The sequence below is a fragment of the Lampetra planeri genome, chromosome 13, assembly GCF_965212315.1.
Source record: "Lampetra planeri chromosome 13, kcLamPlan1.2.h2, whole genome shotgun sequence".
Lineage (NCBI taxonomy): Eukaryota > Metazoa > Chordata > Hyperoartia > Petromyzontiformes > Petromyzontidae > Lampetra > Lampetra planeri.
The window spans coordinates 9,361,925-9,379,420 of NC_136119.1; the positions used below are offsets into that span (position 1 = coordinate 9,361,925).

General features: G+C 44.6%; 1 protein-coding gene across 1 annotated transcript; it reads left to right on the top strand.

Annotated features, from left to right (window-relative positions):
* The first annotated feature begins 4,847 nt into the window (after positions 1-4,847).
* Positions 4,848-16,951, top strand: CFAP95 (cilia and flagella associated protein 95). The gene is made up of 6 exons (XM_078600115.1): positions 4,848-5,096; positions 5,623-5,731; positions 8,287-8,408; positions 10,556-10,630; positions 12,450-12,513; positions 16,276-16,951. The coding sequence occupies exons 1-6, from the start codon at positions 5,002-5,004 to the stop codon at positions 16,447-16,449; spliced, it is 639 nt and encodes a 212-aa protein (XP_078456241.1). The 5' UTR covers positions 4,848-5,001; the 3' UTR covers positions 16,450-16,951.
* The last annotated feature ends 545 nt before the right edge of the window (positions 16,952-17,496 follow it).

The window sequence follows — 17,496 nt, forward strand, 5'->3', positions numbered from 1 at the left end:
CTGTAAGAGAGCGCATCTGAAAGATGCCGCAGACTGAGCCGTTCGTTCTGCGGGGTGGTCTCTCTCACTCTGTGTGTGTGTGTGCTTTCTCTTGCCGGTGAGGAGCGGTGGTGTAGCGATCAGCGCGCTGCACTACGGACCCGGCGGCCCGAGTTCGATTCCCGCTCATGGCCAACACCAGTGACTTTTATCGGAACTGTTGCTGGGCCTCCCTTAGATCGACTCAACCTAAAATGAATACCTGGTGTGGTTTGTAAACATCGCCACTGGGGAGACAAAGGCGGCTGAGCGTGGAGCTGGTCGGCCCCACACCCTCGTGTGCCATGCTGGCCTTCATTGGTGCTTACCTGCAGCTCTTTGCCCAACTGTCTGTTTAGGCTTTCGGGAGGATATTTGCCCTCTACCCTGTTTACACTAAAAATGTGTGCTTTAACGGTTGTTAAAAAAAACATGTTATTTATCTCTGCTTTGGCGGAATTGTGTATGAATCTCGCATCAAATAATGTTTTGTTGGACTGCATATGAGCATAAACATTTGCACGTGAGTATTGATGCATGAATTCGTGCATTGGATAAATGCATGCACGAATTACATGCAAACCGCGTAAATTAGATTATCGTACTTTCATAGCGTGCATGTTATATTAAAATAAACTTGGTGGTCAATGTCGTGCCAAAGCGAAGCCGTCACAATCAACTGAAATGTCCATTTGGCAGCTGGCTTCGGTCTTCCTTCGATATCCCAAGGGGTTGTTGGACCATCTGGAGATGCCCATCCAAACAAAAAATGTGGCAATAAAATCACCATCATAATTTGCTGGCAATTTCTGTTTTGCTCGCGAACGCCACACCCTCAAAAGGCGATTATGCTTTGCACGTAACCGCAAGAGCAGTGTTTTGTTTCAACAAAAATGTATTTCTCTGGACCTATTGCAATTGAGCGAGGAAATTAATGTGCCACTCCAAGTGATGTGGCACCGTTATTACGGCAATTTAGTTCTTCAAATGTCATATGCATGACATTATGAATTGGAGAACCCATTGGTTGTTTAGTTTAGCACAACCACATACTATGTTATGCAGTCATTTGTCAACAAAGGTACTTGTCATGTTGGTGCATTATCACACGCACACAACACTTTCACATTACATGTGCTTCTTTTATTTATTTATGTATGGTTACTGGCATTTTGTTCGAACTTTTGAGGGCTTATTGCTTTTGTTTTTAAGGTTATTTTTGGCACAGCCTTGCTTGAGGTTAGTTCCATGACAAAAAGTTGCAATTACGCGGCCCGATTCATTGTTACAATAACGTTGCAAAAAAAGTAAAACAGTCATAAGAATACAATTTTGATTTAAATCTTTCGTGACTGCAGGGATTCATATTCTTGGTTCTTTCGGTAAAGTCACGTAGAAGGGAAATAATAAAATAATACAAATATAAAACAATATTGTTTAAAACAATAATAAAATAATAATACAAATATAAAATAAAATACAAATATAAAACAATATTGTTTAAAACAATATTGTTTTATATTTCTATTATTTTATTATTTCCCTTCTACGTGACTTTACCGAAAGAACCAAGAATAGTCATAAGAATATTGTTTAAAACAACAATAAAATAATAATATAAAATAATAATAATACAAATATAAAACAATATTGTTTAAAACAATATGGTTTTATATTTGTATTATTTCATTATTTCCCTTCTACGTGACTTTACCGAAAGAACCAAGAATAGTCATAAGAATAGCTAGAACTAATTTAGAAGCATCCACCCTCTTTTTGCGCGGTAGATGCTGTCAATGCAAATCTGTCTTTCTAGAGCAGAGGTGGCAACCCTCATCCAACCAAGTGATAAATGAGGGTTATCGGAAATATGTTATCCTCACTCAGATCACACTACAGCAGCATTTTACTGAATACGTTATTCCTATCCTGCTGCAGTATATTATCAAACACTTGAAGAACGTTTGGTTATAAAATTTCTACCGGCGATGTAGGTATGAATATATAGAACAAATGCCATTTAATACATTTTGTGAGCATGTGTGTAAACCTCTGTGTACAGCACCTTCAATCCACCACACCATTAAACACACCTTGTAATTGTCCTATCGGCATTCGCCTGTGTCGATACATTTAAACCGAACTGGAACCACACGTTTCAACGTGTTTTCCAGCTCCCAATTCCATGAATGATGTTCCGTTTCTCATGTAATATTTATGTACATACTATTTTCCCCAGTGTATTACTGCTGTTAGATATTACATTTCCTATTTAATATTTGAGGTGTGCTTTAAAATCCATCTGTTATTTGAACAATTCGCTTTTAGCGGCAAGGTGATGTTTTTTTTAGATCGCTCCTGAATGGAAAATGCGAAACGAGAATCCATACAAAAGATGCTGACTCTGCATCATTCCCATATGATTAGGCATCGTGTTTGGGCCGGGATTAGATATATTTTTAGGTTGTTGTTTCATTAGCCATGCTGGAAGATGATGTAGAGCTGCCATCGTATTTTTAAGCGTGTGTTGTGCACAGAACACAATCTCCGTTTAGGCTCTTCACATTGGTTTCTGCCATGTAAACGGAAATCCCATGCTCTGTTTCATTGGCCTCTGTGTTCAAATAGTGGTGTGTGTGTGTGTGTTTTATGGCATGAGTGTGCGGAGCGGTTGTGTAGTGGTGAACGCCCTGTGCTACCAGCCTAGCAACCCGAATTAAAATCCCTCTTACGGCCAACATCAGTGACAATTATTTTAACTGGGCCTCCCCTAGATCGACTCAGCCTCAAACGAGTACCTGGTGTGGTGTGTAAACATCGTCACTGGAGAGACAAAGGCGGCCGGGTGCGGTTCTGGCCACGCACCTCCTCGTGCGCCGTGCCGGCCTTCATAGGTGCTCGCTAACGGGACTTGCCCCAGCACAGCACTTGCCCAACAGTCTGTTGAGGCTAATCGGGACATCTTTGTCTTTATGTTGCGCGTCAGTACATGGCAAAGCACACACTATGGCCTGAAGACTGTCTCAGTCAAATTGGCACCGTGCTGTGTTCTATTTTCATGGCTTGCTCTAACATGGTAAACCATTACGCACTCGTGCTCCCACACGCCCACAAATACAACAAAGACTACCCCCCCCCCCTGTTCAGCATTCAGAGACTGTAAGGGCAAAATTTGTCAGCGAGCACCTATGAATGTCAACATGGCACGCACGCTTGTGGATGGCCAGCACCACGCCAGACAGCCCATTTTCTCCCCTTGTGGATTTTTACACATCAGAACCACGCACAGCAGTATTTGTCTAAGGACGAGTGGCCTGGGTGGGAGGCCCAGGAACCAGTTCAAATATTTGTCACTCTAATTGGCTTGTGGGCGGGTCGCCGAATTCGTAACTCAGTGCGCTAACCACTGCGCCACCGCTCCCCACTCTCTCTCGCGCGCGCACACACACGCGCACATGCCTAGCGGTTACACATTTTGCCCAGGCACGGAACAGGCGGCACACTGCTGCTGTCCTCGGAGCGTTTGATCCGCTCCATTGGCTCCACGAGTGCCATTAGCAATAGACAAAGAAGCGAGATCGTTAGGAGCTGAATCAATGTTTCATGCACCTGTCGCCGCAGCAGAGACTGAGTGCCGCTCAGCCTGTCGCGCGCGTCTCGCCTGTTTTTGCTATTTCCACAACGATTAGCAATATCCTGGGAACTCACATTTTGCTTCAGTGGTCGGCCTTTGAAATGCCAACGGTAGTGCGAAGCCGTACGTATATCGCTCGCATCAATTGGCATTTTTCTAAGCACAGCCCTCAAATTGGGTCAGGGTTTTTGGGGAGAACTGCGCTGCTGCTATTAATATCTGCTGCTGCTGCATGCAGCCTATGGGAGTTTTTTTCGTGTGAAAGTGTCACCTGCCGTCACTTGTGAGACGAACCGTTATGCGGCCACAGATGTGCCTGGCAATAAGTTGTCATTCACTCTGTCGGGAAGTGTTTTTTTTTTTATCTCGCATCAGCCACGCGGTTGTGCATAGATGTTCACATTTCTGTCCCCAACTGGATATTTGCGCTACGCTGTATTTGAAAGACGTGGTACATGTCGTTTCCACCATGTGACGTCCAGAATCTGAATCTTTATTTTTACCGGAGTAATCCGATGAGCTATGAAACTCTTTCACATAAGTCCAGTAGTGTTCACAATTAAGCCAGCAACACAACTACTTTATAATATAATGTGCAACATGCAAATATAATTGTGTACAGCCCTTTGCCAATCCCCTGATGGATAAAGTCCCCCGCCCCCCCTCCTCCGTGTTAGTCTTGGAGGTTCTTTGACCATACTTCACCAGGCGGGTCGTCAGTGCGAGCGATGGAGGAAGCCCCAGGATGGTTCAGATTTCACTCGCCACTGACATGAACAATGGTCAGATATCAAATTCGGATCATCAGGTTTATAGCGGTGTAGGTTAGCGTACTGCACTGTGCACTAAACCATCACCGGCGCTCACTGATCAGACTGGGGAAGTATAGTTGACTTGAAGGACGTGGTAAACCCATTCTGTTATGGATTAATAATAAGTGCCATCTTAATTTACATTCTATACATTTAAAAAAAATCCGCTAATCTATTTGACGTTACGCGTTCAGTAAAGCAGTTGAATAACCCTTTACGTTGCCAAATCGGTAACCAATAATGCCGAGGAACTAATGCAATAAACATTATTGACTTTCTCTGCACCTTTCAGAAGCGCGTATTTGTGGATGCCGTCTATTCACCGCCGGCTTCACTGAGTGCATTCGTAGTGTTTGTTAAAAGTGCACCATGGTGATGCCCGCAGTCGTCATGTAAACACAGCGGCACAGAGAGCGCTGGAGCTGACGCCGGGAGCTCAGGAACGATTTACAGCTGCTGAAACAGGGCCCTCTTTACGAGCCGACTTTTATTTTAAAGGAGATCTTTCCTTGTTCCAGCAATCTTTCGACGCAAATCATGTTTTCCGTGCCATCGTACGTGGAGCGGAAAGGCTCACTCTACCTGAAATCGGACCACATGGCTTATAGCAGACCCATCCTCATCTCCGACTGGTATGTGCTCTAACACGAATAGACAACGCTACACTTTGCCCAACGGGGCCAAATCTATCGTTTGGGCTTACTGCGATCTTTATTTCACGTCTATCAAGCAAGTAATACCACGATGACGTGTTTAACAACAATAAAAAAACAATAAAAGACCCCACATGAGCACGATACGCTCTGCTGGTTATTTGCTGTATTCCATTCTCAACATTGTTCTGCTCCATATCTCATATACTGTAAGCAAAACATACATTCGATGGGCCAGCAGAAACAGCCGTTGTTGAGCACAACACATGTGTACGTACATATTTGCTTGTATAATATAGGCAAGGCCACCCATGTCCACACTACAAGCACCACACATTTAAATCTCGCTCCCTTTGCTCTTTCCCTTTTCGTTTCAGCACTTAACCTCTTACAATCCCTCTCTATCTCTCTTGTCCGCCTTTAATTCACCACCTTATTCTCTCCGTCTGCATGACAACCACCGTTGCCTGTGGGCCCCCCCCCGACTCCGTCTTGTGCTTGCCAGGCACCAGGCGCGTGAGGCCGAGCCCAAGGACTACGATGTGTCACATTCCATGGGCAATCGCAGCATGCACCTCTCTACCTACAGACGCCTCGGCAACTCCTCCCACGAGGTCCGTGCGTGTGTGTGTTTGTGCTCGTGCCACAACCCCCCGTTGTATGATCCACGTTTAAGCTTCTTTGAAAACACTGGTCAACACACTTTTTCTGGCATTAGGTATTCCAACTGTTTCAATGTAGTTTTGGAGTACTGATTCCAAATCTGGCATCAGTTTTTGTCTATCACATCAGGTTTTTGAGATATCAAATATTGCATTTTAAATAAAAACTGCAGAAGAAAAATATTAAATAAATGTGGATATCTACATAAAATGATACTATAAACACACTATCCTAAAAATACAGCACCATATTTTAACACTAATGCAGTCACTGACTCGCAACAACTTGCAATCATAAGTGACAGAGTTAATTTCGGGTAAAATCAATGAAAATGGGGTATGCCGATAGCATAAAATGAGATGTGATAGAGCAAATCTGAGATCATTTTTGGAATCAGCACCCTGAAATTAGTCTAAAACAGCTGCAAAAGTCCAGGCCAGAAAAAAATGTTTTTTTTGTTGACCAGTGAAATCGATCGAAACTAAAATTTAACTATTTTTTATTTAATTTTACCAGGTAAGAGCCCACTGAGCTATACAGCCCTTTTTTCAGAAGCGATCTGGCTATCACAAGTGACAGCTTAACGAAGTGGCATTACGATGTAGAAACTTATAGCAGCCAAATACTCTAAAGCAGTGATTCTTAATCTGAAGTGCACGCACCCCCTGGAGGTGCGAGATGCCCTTTCTAGGAGTGCGAGACATGGACAGATTTGTTTCGAAGGTAAATCAGCGAAAAGACAAATTAAGCACGTGCACGTGATTGCAACTACTTTGTTTCATCAAACCTATGTATTTATGAACATACATTTTTTTGTACGATCGAGAACCAAAGGGTTGCTGGTTGCAGTAAATATTAAGAACCACTGCTCTAAAAGCAGGTTTCAAAATGTGGAGTGGAAAATAAACCAGAGGACCCGGCTAAAAATCCACGCGACCACGGGGAGATCATGCCAACTCCAAATATACAGGCATCGGGGGGGGGGGGGGGGTCGGGATCGAGAAACCCCACGACCTTCAGTATACTGGGCGAGGGAGATAACATCTCACTATCGTCGCGCCTCTGTGAGTGAGCAAGGGATTTTCAGAGAGAATTAGTGGCACTCTCTGCCACCCACTGCCCAGGGAGCGCTGTGCCTGGGCTATTTATAGTCCTGTTAGAGGGACCTTGTTTTAGGTGTGGGGGAGGCAGACACACACTCAGGGCGGTGTGGGCGGTGCGGTGGGAGGGTTGCATGACAGCGAACCTTAATCTAAATTTGGACACGTTTAAAGCTTAACAAAATTAATATCGGATTCATAGGCGATAGTTTGGCTTCTATATTTGAGCGGTGGGGGGGGGGGGTGTTTCGCTTTATCACTCACATGAGGAATCGCGGGTGCATGCAATTCTAATAATTAAAACAAATCTTTATCGGAAATTACCGAATATAAATAATTAAAGGGGTCCAAATTTTGACTTAAAACTTTCGTGACTGCAGGAATTAATATTCTTTGTTTCTTTCGGTAAAGTTACGTATAATTTTTTTTAATAAGAATTAAAGTGATTAAAAAACCACGACGTTTCGATCTCAACACAAGCGATTTTTTTGTATTAATCGTTTTTATTATTTAAATTTTAGCGATCGAAACGTCGTGGTATTTTATTTTTTATTTTACTTTATTTATATTAATTTTATTTACTTTATTTTTTATTATTTTTCTTCTATCTACGTGACTTTACCAAATAATATGAAGGTGTCCAGTTTGAGAGAGGTCTTGCCTCCCCCATGCACCCCCCCCCCGCAAACTCTGCCCATGATCGGGATGATCCACATTTGTCCATCGTGTGCGTACGGCTCGAGCTCTTGCACCCCCACCCTCCGTGTGTATATGAACATTATGGCTCTCGCATAATGTCCGTGATGCAGTCATTTTTAGTCTGTCGATGGTCGGCGATGCGGCAATCGACTCAACTCGACGAGCTGTACACGATGCACTCTTTAAAGTTGCATTTTTCCATAACGGATTTTGTTATGCTAATGTTTGGCGTTTCGACATCACGGAGTGGCACTGATTTCGGATTTATTGGTTACCCCAGTGGCGGAGTTAAGTAACACCCCTGGAAAAAATAGTGTCCCGGAAATAAAATATTTAATTGCCTCGGCCCATTTTGTATTGTTTAGTAACCCCAGGTTACCGCCATAAAGATCATATGCGGAGAGGCTGTGGTCGCTTGGCTTGACTGACAAACAGATGCACGGGGGGGGGGGTTAAGCATGCAGCAAGGTGTTGTCGTAACCTGTGTGTTGTGAGTTTAACACGTAGGCTTGTGTTGTCAATGGACTAAAGATCCGAATAACGCCGTGTCCCAGCTGTTTACAAGGCAGGCACCCTGCTCTTCCCCCCACCCACCCACCCTCTCCATGGCTAACTGCAAGGATGTGTGCTCCCATTTTCACACCTTCGGTGAAGGAGGGAATACGGAGGGGGGGGGGGTCTGCGTTTGTAACCACTCTTCTTAACAGGATTGGAGAACAACGACGGGATCGCAGCTGGAACAGATTCTACTCCTTAAGCCCCGCGGGTCGTGGGGGACACAGACGCGTCCATTGACCGTGCAGCACCTCCCCGTGACAGAACAGAAAAGGTGGGCAGTGTCCGTGTGCGCGCGTGTGTGTGCGTGTCCGTGTGTGTCCGTGTGCGCGCGTGTGTGTGCGTGTCCGTGTGTGTCCGTGTGTGCGTGTGTGTGTGCGTGTCCGTGTGTGTGCGTGTGTGTGCGTGTGTGTGTGCGTGTCCGTGTGTGTGCTTGTGTACGTGTCCGTGTGCGCGCGTGTGTGTGCGTGTCCGTGTGTGTGCGTGTGTGCGTGTCTGTGTGCGTGTCCGTGTGTGTGCGTGTCCGTGTGCGCGCGTGTGTGTGCGTGTCCGTGTGTGTGCTTGTGTACGTGTCCGTGTGCGCGCGTGTGTGTGCGTGTCCGTGTGTGTGCGCGTGTGTGTGCGTGTCCGTGTGTGTGCTTGTGTACGTGTCCGTGTGCGCGCGTGTGTGTGTGTGTGCTTGTGTACGTGTCCGTGTGCGCGCGTATGTGTGCGTGTCCGTGTGTGTGCTTGTGTACGTGTCCGTGTGCGCGCGTGTGTGTGTGCGTGTCCGTGTGTGTGCTTGTGTACGTGTCCGTGTGCGCGCGTGTGTGTGCGTGTCCGTGTGTGTGCTTGTGTACGTGTCCGTGTGCGCGCGTGTGTGTGCGTGTCCGTGTGTGTGCTTGTGTACGTGTCCGTGTGCGCGCGTGTGTGTGCGTGTCCGTGTGTGTGCTTGTGTACGTGTCCGTGTGCGCGCGTGTGTGTGCGTGTCCGTGTGTGTGCTTGTGTACGTGTCCGTGTGCGCGCGTGTGTGCGTGTCCGTGTGTGTGCTTGTGTACGTGTCCGTGTGCGCGTGTGTGTGTACGTGTCCGTGTGCGCGCGTGTGTGTGCGTGTCCGTGTGCGCGCGTGTGTGTGCGTGTCCGTGTGTGTGCGTGTGTGTGCGTGTCCGTGTGCGCGCGTGTGTGTGCGTGTCCGTGTGTGTGCTTGTGTACGTGTCCGTGTGCGCGCGTGTGTGTGCGTGTCCGTGTGTGTGCGTGTGTGTGCGTGTCCGTGTGCGCGCGTGTGTGTGCGTGTCCGTGTGTGTGCGTGTGTGTGCGTGTCCGTGTGCGCGCGTGTGTGTGCGTGTCCGTGTGTGTGCTTGTGTACGTGTCCGTGTGCGCGCGTGTGTGTGCGTGTGTGTGCTTGTGTACGTGTCCGTGTGCGCGCGTGTGTGTGCGTGTCCGTGTGCGCGCGTGTGTGTGTGCGTGACCGTGTGTGTGCGTGTGTGCATGTCCGTGTGTGTGCGCGTGTGTGCATGTCCGTGTGCGCGTGTGTGTGTGCGTTTCCGTGTGTGTGCGTGTCCGTGTGTGTGCGTGTGTGTGCGTGTCGATGTGCGGGGTTGGATCCGTTTTTTTGGTTCTCGAATTGACGTTGAGGCCATTTGGGGATCGAATGCCTCTGTTTGTGAACGTGATTGGACATAGTTTTAAATGTACGGGGTGGACCGGATGTCTTGTGACCCCACCCCCCTGCACCCCCCTCCCCCCAATTAATTGACCCCTAACATTTTTCTTACGTGCATTTTTATTTCTGTTTTCGATAAACCTTACATTTTCAAAATTATATGTTAAGTTTTAGAGAACTAAATGGGGGTCACAAGATATCTGGACCAGTCTTTACAAGTGCATGATCATGTTGGGCCTCGATATGTGATTACAAAAATGTATGTACTGTACTTCATTTGCATGGTGTACAAAATAGGGTGATAATTTGATCACGAAGGTTATAAACATGACGATATGTTGTGTAGTTTATCTACATCAGAACAAGAGCAATAGTTCGGGTAAAGGTGCAGGACTGCAGTTGCCTGCTCACACCAATTATGGCAGATGTGCCTCCAGCAATATTTTAAATCTAGATTGAAAACTCATTTCTTTTTAACTGCTGTTTGTGTTTTAGTTCGTTGTCCTTTCCCCGCACCTCCGGTTGCCACGGTTGGCTGCGTACGGTGCAAAAGAAGTTCAACATACACTAAAGGGAGCCCCTCTAGAGGGTATTTGGCCTACTCTTCCGCGCTGCGTCAGACGTCTTGGATGAGCCGGCAGTACTCGCACTTTAGCCCAGCACACGCGACGTGTCGAGCGGCTAATAAAATCAAACGCACCGTTGAACAACGTTCACAGTTATGTATGTGTTGTTTTAAAAAAAAATCTAATATGTGGCAATGAATGTTATATTGGCAGGGACACCAACAGACCTAAGACTGGCGGTGGGGCAGTTTTGCCACGGTATCATCCAGCCTACGACACTTACTTAACGTACGTAAATTTCCGAATGTTTGTGTCTCTCCACGTAACAAATGACATATTGTTTACACTTCCCATGAACCACACGGCCTACTAGGGTAGGAGTGCATCATTTTCAGCCATCAGGAGGTGCTGCCCGTAAACCCAGACTCATTTCTGGGCAGTATTCAAGTCTTTCAAGTTTCATTTATTTGGTATAGCCCTGTGAGCCGTGCGGCTCTTAAGTCGGGTGCAACCGCAACAAACAAAATGTGAACGGAGAACATCTTAAAGCGACGACGCGCAACAGAAACATCCTGGATAAACCAGCAAATCTTCCACAAAAAAACTGCTGTGTGCAAAAATCCCAGTATTAATGATTAATGATTAGCGCCGATAGCTAATCATCAATACATGCGTACACACAGAATTAGACGATTCCCACCTGTGCACACCATTAAACGTATTTTATTTTCAACTGTGCAGCATTTTAAAGCAGTGGCTATTAACCTTTACTGCAGCCTTGCACCCCTTTGGTTTTCAATCGTAATTTTTTGTAATAATGTTAATAAACACGTAGGGGTTTGATGAATCAAAGTAGTTGTACTTACGTGCCCGTGTTTGATTGGTGTTTTCGATGATTTGCCTTCGAAAAAAAAAATCTGCCCGTGTCTCGCACCCCCAGAAAGGGCATCTCACACCACCCAGTGGGTGCAGCGTGCATCCCAGGTGAAGAGCCACTGGTTTAAAGCATCGCCCTCTTTAAACGAGTAGCAATGGGAAGAATAAAAAACCTGAACTATGAATTGTGTCCTCGAACACGATTCCTTCGGCGAATTAGGTGCCCTTCCCCCCCCCCAGGGGTGCTTTCGGCGGCGCTCAAAAAATCTCAATTTTCACGTTCGTCACACTCGGGCGAAGCCCCGCGCGCCGCTGGTAGCGTCGGAGAGCTTGCCATCTGCAAGTTCGATTTGGGGAAGATTAGTGCCGAGGCGCGTCTCGCACCGTGCTCAGTGCCCGAAGGGTGGCAAGGCCGAGAGAGAGAGAGAACGGAGAATGAAGAGAAGCTGCGTTAGGAGGCTGGACAGATGCCGGATTATCGTTGTAGCAAAAGTGACAAATGCTACGGGCCCCGGCACTTTCAAGGGCCCCGCGCTAAATCTATCAATTCCAGTTCAGTGATTCTGCACTTGCTCTATTACTATAGTACTATACCACCTTCAACTTTTATGAACGACTGGGTGTTTAAGGTTAGCGATTTGTCGTAGTATCTGGCTGTATAGCAAATAAAAAAATACAATTACTTTACTATGCAGGTAAAAATATTGTGTTTTAATATTTGTGTTTTTTTAATTTAGGACCCCTTATAACATATGCTACAGGCCCCTCACTAGCTTAATCTGGCACCGAGTAGGGCCCTGTGCTCCGTTGTGCATCTTGTCGGAGGATGGTGGTGGCGTTGTGCCCTCATCCGTTTTCCCCTCCACTCTGCTTTTGTTGAACGTTGCCACGTCTGTCCGCAAATTGCACGAACGTCGCAGGCCAAGGCCGCAAGTTTTTGGCAAGTAACAACATGGCACCGTGTTGTAATTTCACAATTGTGCATGTAATTGAAAGCCATTTGTGCTAAATGCTGAAGCAAAGTTGCTTTGCGGGTACAGTGGAACTATTAATTACGGGAAGTTAATGTTTTTTCTCGACCGTTAAAATCCCAGAATTATTTAATGCATTACCATTACGACATTGACTGATAAATACAATATAAATGTATTGAGGTCATTGCCAATGTATAACATTTCATCTTCTCTATTGGCTATGTGTGTTCGTGGTGTACGCTTGTGTGGTTACCCAGGCGACTGAAAACGATCTATCAGGCTGACTACATCCCACCATACTCGCACATATCCAGCACAAGGGTAAGAAGACCCGCGTGACTTCATCGCAGCTGCAATGCTCACACATTTTATTCAAGCACATTTAAATAAGCCCCGAGGCTTCATTAAACACATCCTTCTGCCTCGCAGTGAAATCCCCGCTGCAACATTACAGGCATGAACACAGCCACATACCACAGTATACAGAGACGAGAGAGAAACTGCGCATTTACATGAGTGCACATGCGGTGAGTAAACATCACCACTGGAGAGACAAAGGCGGCCTGGTCACATCATTTGTAGTAATAATAATCTCAGTAGGTGCTCACTCATTATACTTGGGCCTTATGCTTTATAAGGCCTAACAGGATGTATTGTCTCTGTGTATACATAGGCACACACACACAAATACAATTGTTCACAAAATCTTAACAAACAAACTCGTGGATGTTTTAGAGGGGAACCAACTACATATGAAGCTGGGTATAGCAACGGCTTTTCCACCATGACCACATACACAATATCAGTCATCACAGAAAAGGGAAATGAATATCAAATGTCATAATACCTGGCTTTTACATATATATAAAATAAGGCACTTGATTCAGTGGAACCAAAGGAGTTATACACACTCTCACAACCAATGCATTCATAATATATAGACATTATCCTAACCATTTACCAAGAAGAGTTGCTAGATTAAGATTGCTCCGAATCTACAAATCAGCAAATAAGTCAGGCAAGCAGTTACGCTTTCTCCAAGGTTATTTACAGGAACATGATCAGATATTGTGTGAAAATGAGATTGGAGAAATACAAGTTTATGCTTACATGGATAATTTTCTTTTAGCTCTTTCATATTTAACAAACAGTGAAAGTTCGTTACTGGAAAAATATTTTAAACGTCACAAAGAAGGCTACAAAGTTAGCCTCGATAAATATGAGCAGAGAGTTTGCAAATTATGGTGGGAGAGACGTAATACAACAAAATGTGCATAACTAGGGCAGTTATTGAAGCTAGGTCAGGATCAACATGATGATGCAAAGAGGTGAACATGCTTAAAAAAAAAAGCTGGACTTAATAATGAAGAAAGTTTTCAATCAGTGCTTATATTACCCGCTGTAACAGCAACATGGGCACTGACAATGAAAATGGAACAAACGAGGAAGTGTGCAGAGATGCTCACTTGAAAAATGAAACTGATAAATTAAAAGTAAAGAGACAGGGAGACCGCCGCCGTTACGGAGTGACGAGATGAACGCATGTACCGGGGAGTGCGATGGATTGTGGGCATCACAGGGGACGATGAGTGATGGTGATGGCAGTTGGATACACAACAGCTGATGGTAGTGCCGATGAGACGGCGAGATTTTAAGCAACGCATGAGTTCGATTGACTTCGACGCACAAACGTGCGCCTAATGCATATTGAAGAACCCTTGAAAAGAATCCGCATGGCACAGTACGAGCTGGGGTTTTTTTGGTTGAGATGCACTTTCATTGTGTTTATTCGCGTGGACCTAGATCTTGCCTTAATTACACCGATGTTGGTTACATTATATATAAATGGTTCTGGTCGAGTCTTATATTTAGTTTCATTTATTAGGTATAGCCCTGTGAGCCATTCGGGTGCAACCGCAACAAACAAAAAACAAAAACATGAACAAGAAAACATCTTAAAGTGACTATGCGCAAACAGAAAAATCCAGGAAAAAAACGGCAAAGTCTTCCAGAAAAAATGAGATGTGACTGGCGGTGAACTCTTGAGTATAAAATCTCATCCAGGTCAAAGCAGCCTCCCTTCTCCCGCACAGAGGAACGAGTGCCAACAAATGTAACAGTAAGGAAGGTGACCAGAGTCTGCGTGCCTTCTCTAGCCTCAAATCAAGAGGAAATTGTTTTATCTGGCCCAGTGCCCAGAGAAACACAGACAGACACCACCCATGCAATTGCCCTGTGTCTGTGGGCTACGGCACTTTAGCTGAGTGCAGATGCCTGACCTTTGATAGCTGAGGATGCGTGCGCACAGTTACATGATTATTAATATGCCTGCCGGACTTTAACATACAACTCTTGATCTAACCGTTTATAGGCTATAAGTGTATAACAATAAGAGTAATACGGTGTAAATACTCTCCGGTTCTTTCGGTAAATTCACGTAGAGAGAAAATATAATAACACGACGTTTCGGTCGCAACACAAATCAAGACCAATACAATATACCATTCAAAATCAAAGCGTCAGATGTTCAAAGGAATATTGGCCAACGCACATATTCACGGGTAGTGCAGATCCTGTGGCTTAAAGTCCACGATTCTTTGGTTGAACACCACTGTCTCACCGTAGGGTACATCAACCGACGCTAATTTCCCTTCAAGTGGTGTTTCTTACCAGGTGGTGATCGTTTTACTCGGCCTGCGGTGGCGATGAACTGAATCAACCTTGAAGCATGATCACCCGTTTAGAAGCACTGCTGCCTCGCCAGATGGGTTTCAATGTAGCCATATGGCGTGATCATCATCATCATCATCGTCGCGATGACATCACCGTTACTTTATTTGAGAAACGGATAGAGGAAGACACCTTAAAAATTCTGGCAAATCGCCTGATGAAGCTGGTTGTAAATCACCAGCGACACGTCACGGTGCTCAATTTGTAAATGTTTACTCTCCAACACACCGGTGTGCTGAACTAGTAACTAATTGGGACCTTTTGTTTACGAGACATCTTACTAATTGGCTGTGTCGGGTCGTGGTGGATTACTGACACGTTTATACTTATGTGATCTAACCCAAAACAAACTTTATTATAAATCATCACGGTCATTGTCACCAGCAAACGATCACTCCACTACTGGATGAAGACCTCCACAAGTTGCTGCCACTTCTTCATTTGACACTATGATTTTGGATGATGATAGTAATCATAAAATATATTTTGGATTTGAAGCTTTCATGACTGCAGGAATTACTCTTTGGTTCTTTCGGTAAAGTCACGTAGAAAAAAAATGAAATAATATTTAATTTACGTGACTTTACCAAAGAACCAAATAATAAAATCTATTCTTTTTTAATTTACTTAGCCTCACACGATCCTATATGCAGCGATACATTTTGAAATATTTGATATTATTTTATCATTGTTCCCATTTTAATACTGCGACGTGATTCGTGTTGCATTTTGTAAAAAAATCAACATGGTTTGTCTTGTACATACAAAAAGAATGGTCCCTGTTATTGGAACGTGGAATTTGAGCCACGTGTTCAGAGCTATTGACGAAAATGAGCACCAGACAACGCTCACTTGAACGTGGAAACACTGACTCCTTTTATCGGTAGAAATGTAATTGATGAGTGGAGGTCGCACTTCAGATGCGCTTCTGCAGCCGTCTGGAACGCTCTTCCGATATTCGTAAGCTACTGGAGCTATGGACTTTTAAATCATTTGTCTAGAACTGCTTTTCGTGTTTAGTTTATTGTCCATCCCCCTGCACCTCCGATAAGCATGGTTGGCTACGTACGGTGCGAAATAAGTTCAACATACACTACACTATACACTACATACTACGCTACACACACCGCTACGCACTACACTAAACACTACGATACTAAATTGAAAAAAATTGCTTTCGAACGGCTTCTTTGTGTTTATGTTATTGTCCTTCTCCCCCCCGTACGTCCGATGGGCACGGTCAGCTACGTACGGTGCGAAAGAAGTACAACACTGCACGAACACACACACATCCACGGCGCATTCCCATTGTCCGCGTGTTTCCGCCATTGATCCGCTGTTGACTGCCCGCAGGCTGGGCCGCCCTTCCCGCCGATTCTCTGGGGCTCGCACAGGAAGTCTCCCACCCAGTTCACGGCCACAGGCGCTGTCCACCCTCACTCTGGACAGAGCACGTGGCAGGACGAGCAAGACCCCGGCACCAACAACATCTACAACGTGAAGCGACGCTTCAGCGCCTGTGGATGACCAGATCGTAGGCAGGCCAATAGTCCCAGCTTCATTCCCCCCACGGAAAAAAAAAAACTGCATTTGAAAAAATAGACAAGTGTGGTGATCAATGCGCAGTATACGCTATTAAAGGGTCGATTTGCCAACACCAATTTGAGTGTAATTTATAAGGGCACTTTGCACTAAGAAAGGCGTACGTTAAATACAATGTATTGATGTCGATGTGATTTCACCTAGCCAGCTGTGAATGGAGTCCCTAAAATAAGTCAATTTTAACATTTTCACAGACTCGAAGGTTATATTTTAAATCACAAAGCCTTTAGAGAATTCCTTACATAAAATGTAATTTGATGATGTTGACTAATCCCTTCATATACATTTCTAATTATGTTCTTAAATCTGTATTTGCTGATCCTTCAGAATATTCTGGTTTTTATCATTTATTTTTATTGATTTTAAATGCTATTGAGATGCCTTGTGGTTGACTTTGTTGTTGGAAGTAAAGCAGAGTGTATCCGCATGTGAACGCATACATTTGTTGTCTCTAACAATAACATCCCTTCATCAGCTTTTTCTGATCAATATTGTATGTGGGTTAGCGGTTTATGAAAACAACGATGAACTGATGGCTTGAAGAATGAGCACATGCTCCTGGAATTTTCCCATATTCCCATATATACTGTGTGTTGAAAGTGAATCAGTAAGACGGCCCTTTTTAATAATAAATAGACATCCCGTGAAATTCAAGAGTTTTAATGATCCACTGCACAATCTACACTTCCCGGCAATAAAGTGGTTAAAATTTCGATCTTGTCTAAGATCTATTAAAAAAAAGTGCATGACATTTAATTTGGCAGGCTCAACTCGGAGCTAAACCAGCATCTGCGTGAAGCAGCATGGTGCATTTACAATTTATGTTGATGAAGTGCCAGTTTTAACAAAATAATTAGGATTAAAATTGTATTTCTCTCGCAATCTGGATTTGTGTTCTCAAGGCAGAATGATAAATGAGATTTAATAATAGAGTATTCATGATCATTTAGGCCAGTCTTTAACAATTGCCTA

What these genes read in the sequence shown, in the direction of transcription:
- CFAP95 (XM_078600115.1), top strand. Translation starts at nt 5,002, where the DNA reads ATGTTTTCCGTGCCATCGTACGTGGAGCGGAAAGGCTCACTCTACCTG. An exon ending in CCCGTGACAGAACAGAAAAG is followed by an intron (nt 8,409 to 10,555) that starts GTGGGCAGTGTC and finishes TTATATTGGCAG; the next exon opens with GGACACCAACAGACCTAAGA. An exon ending in CGCACATATCCAGCACAAGG is followed by an intron (nt 12,514 to 16,275) that starts GTAAGAAGACCC and finishes GACTGCCCGCAG; the next exon opens with GCTGGGCCGCCCTTCCCGCC.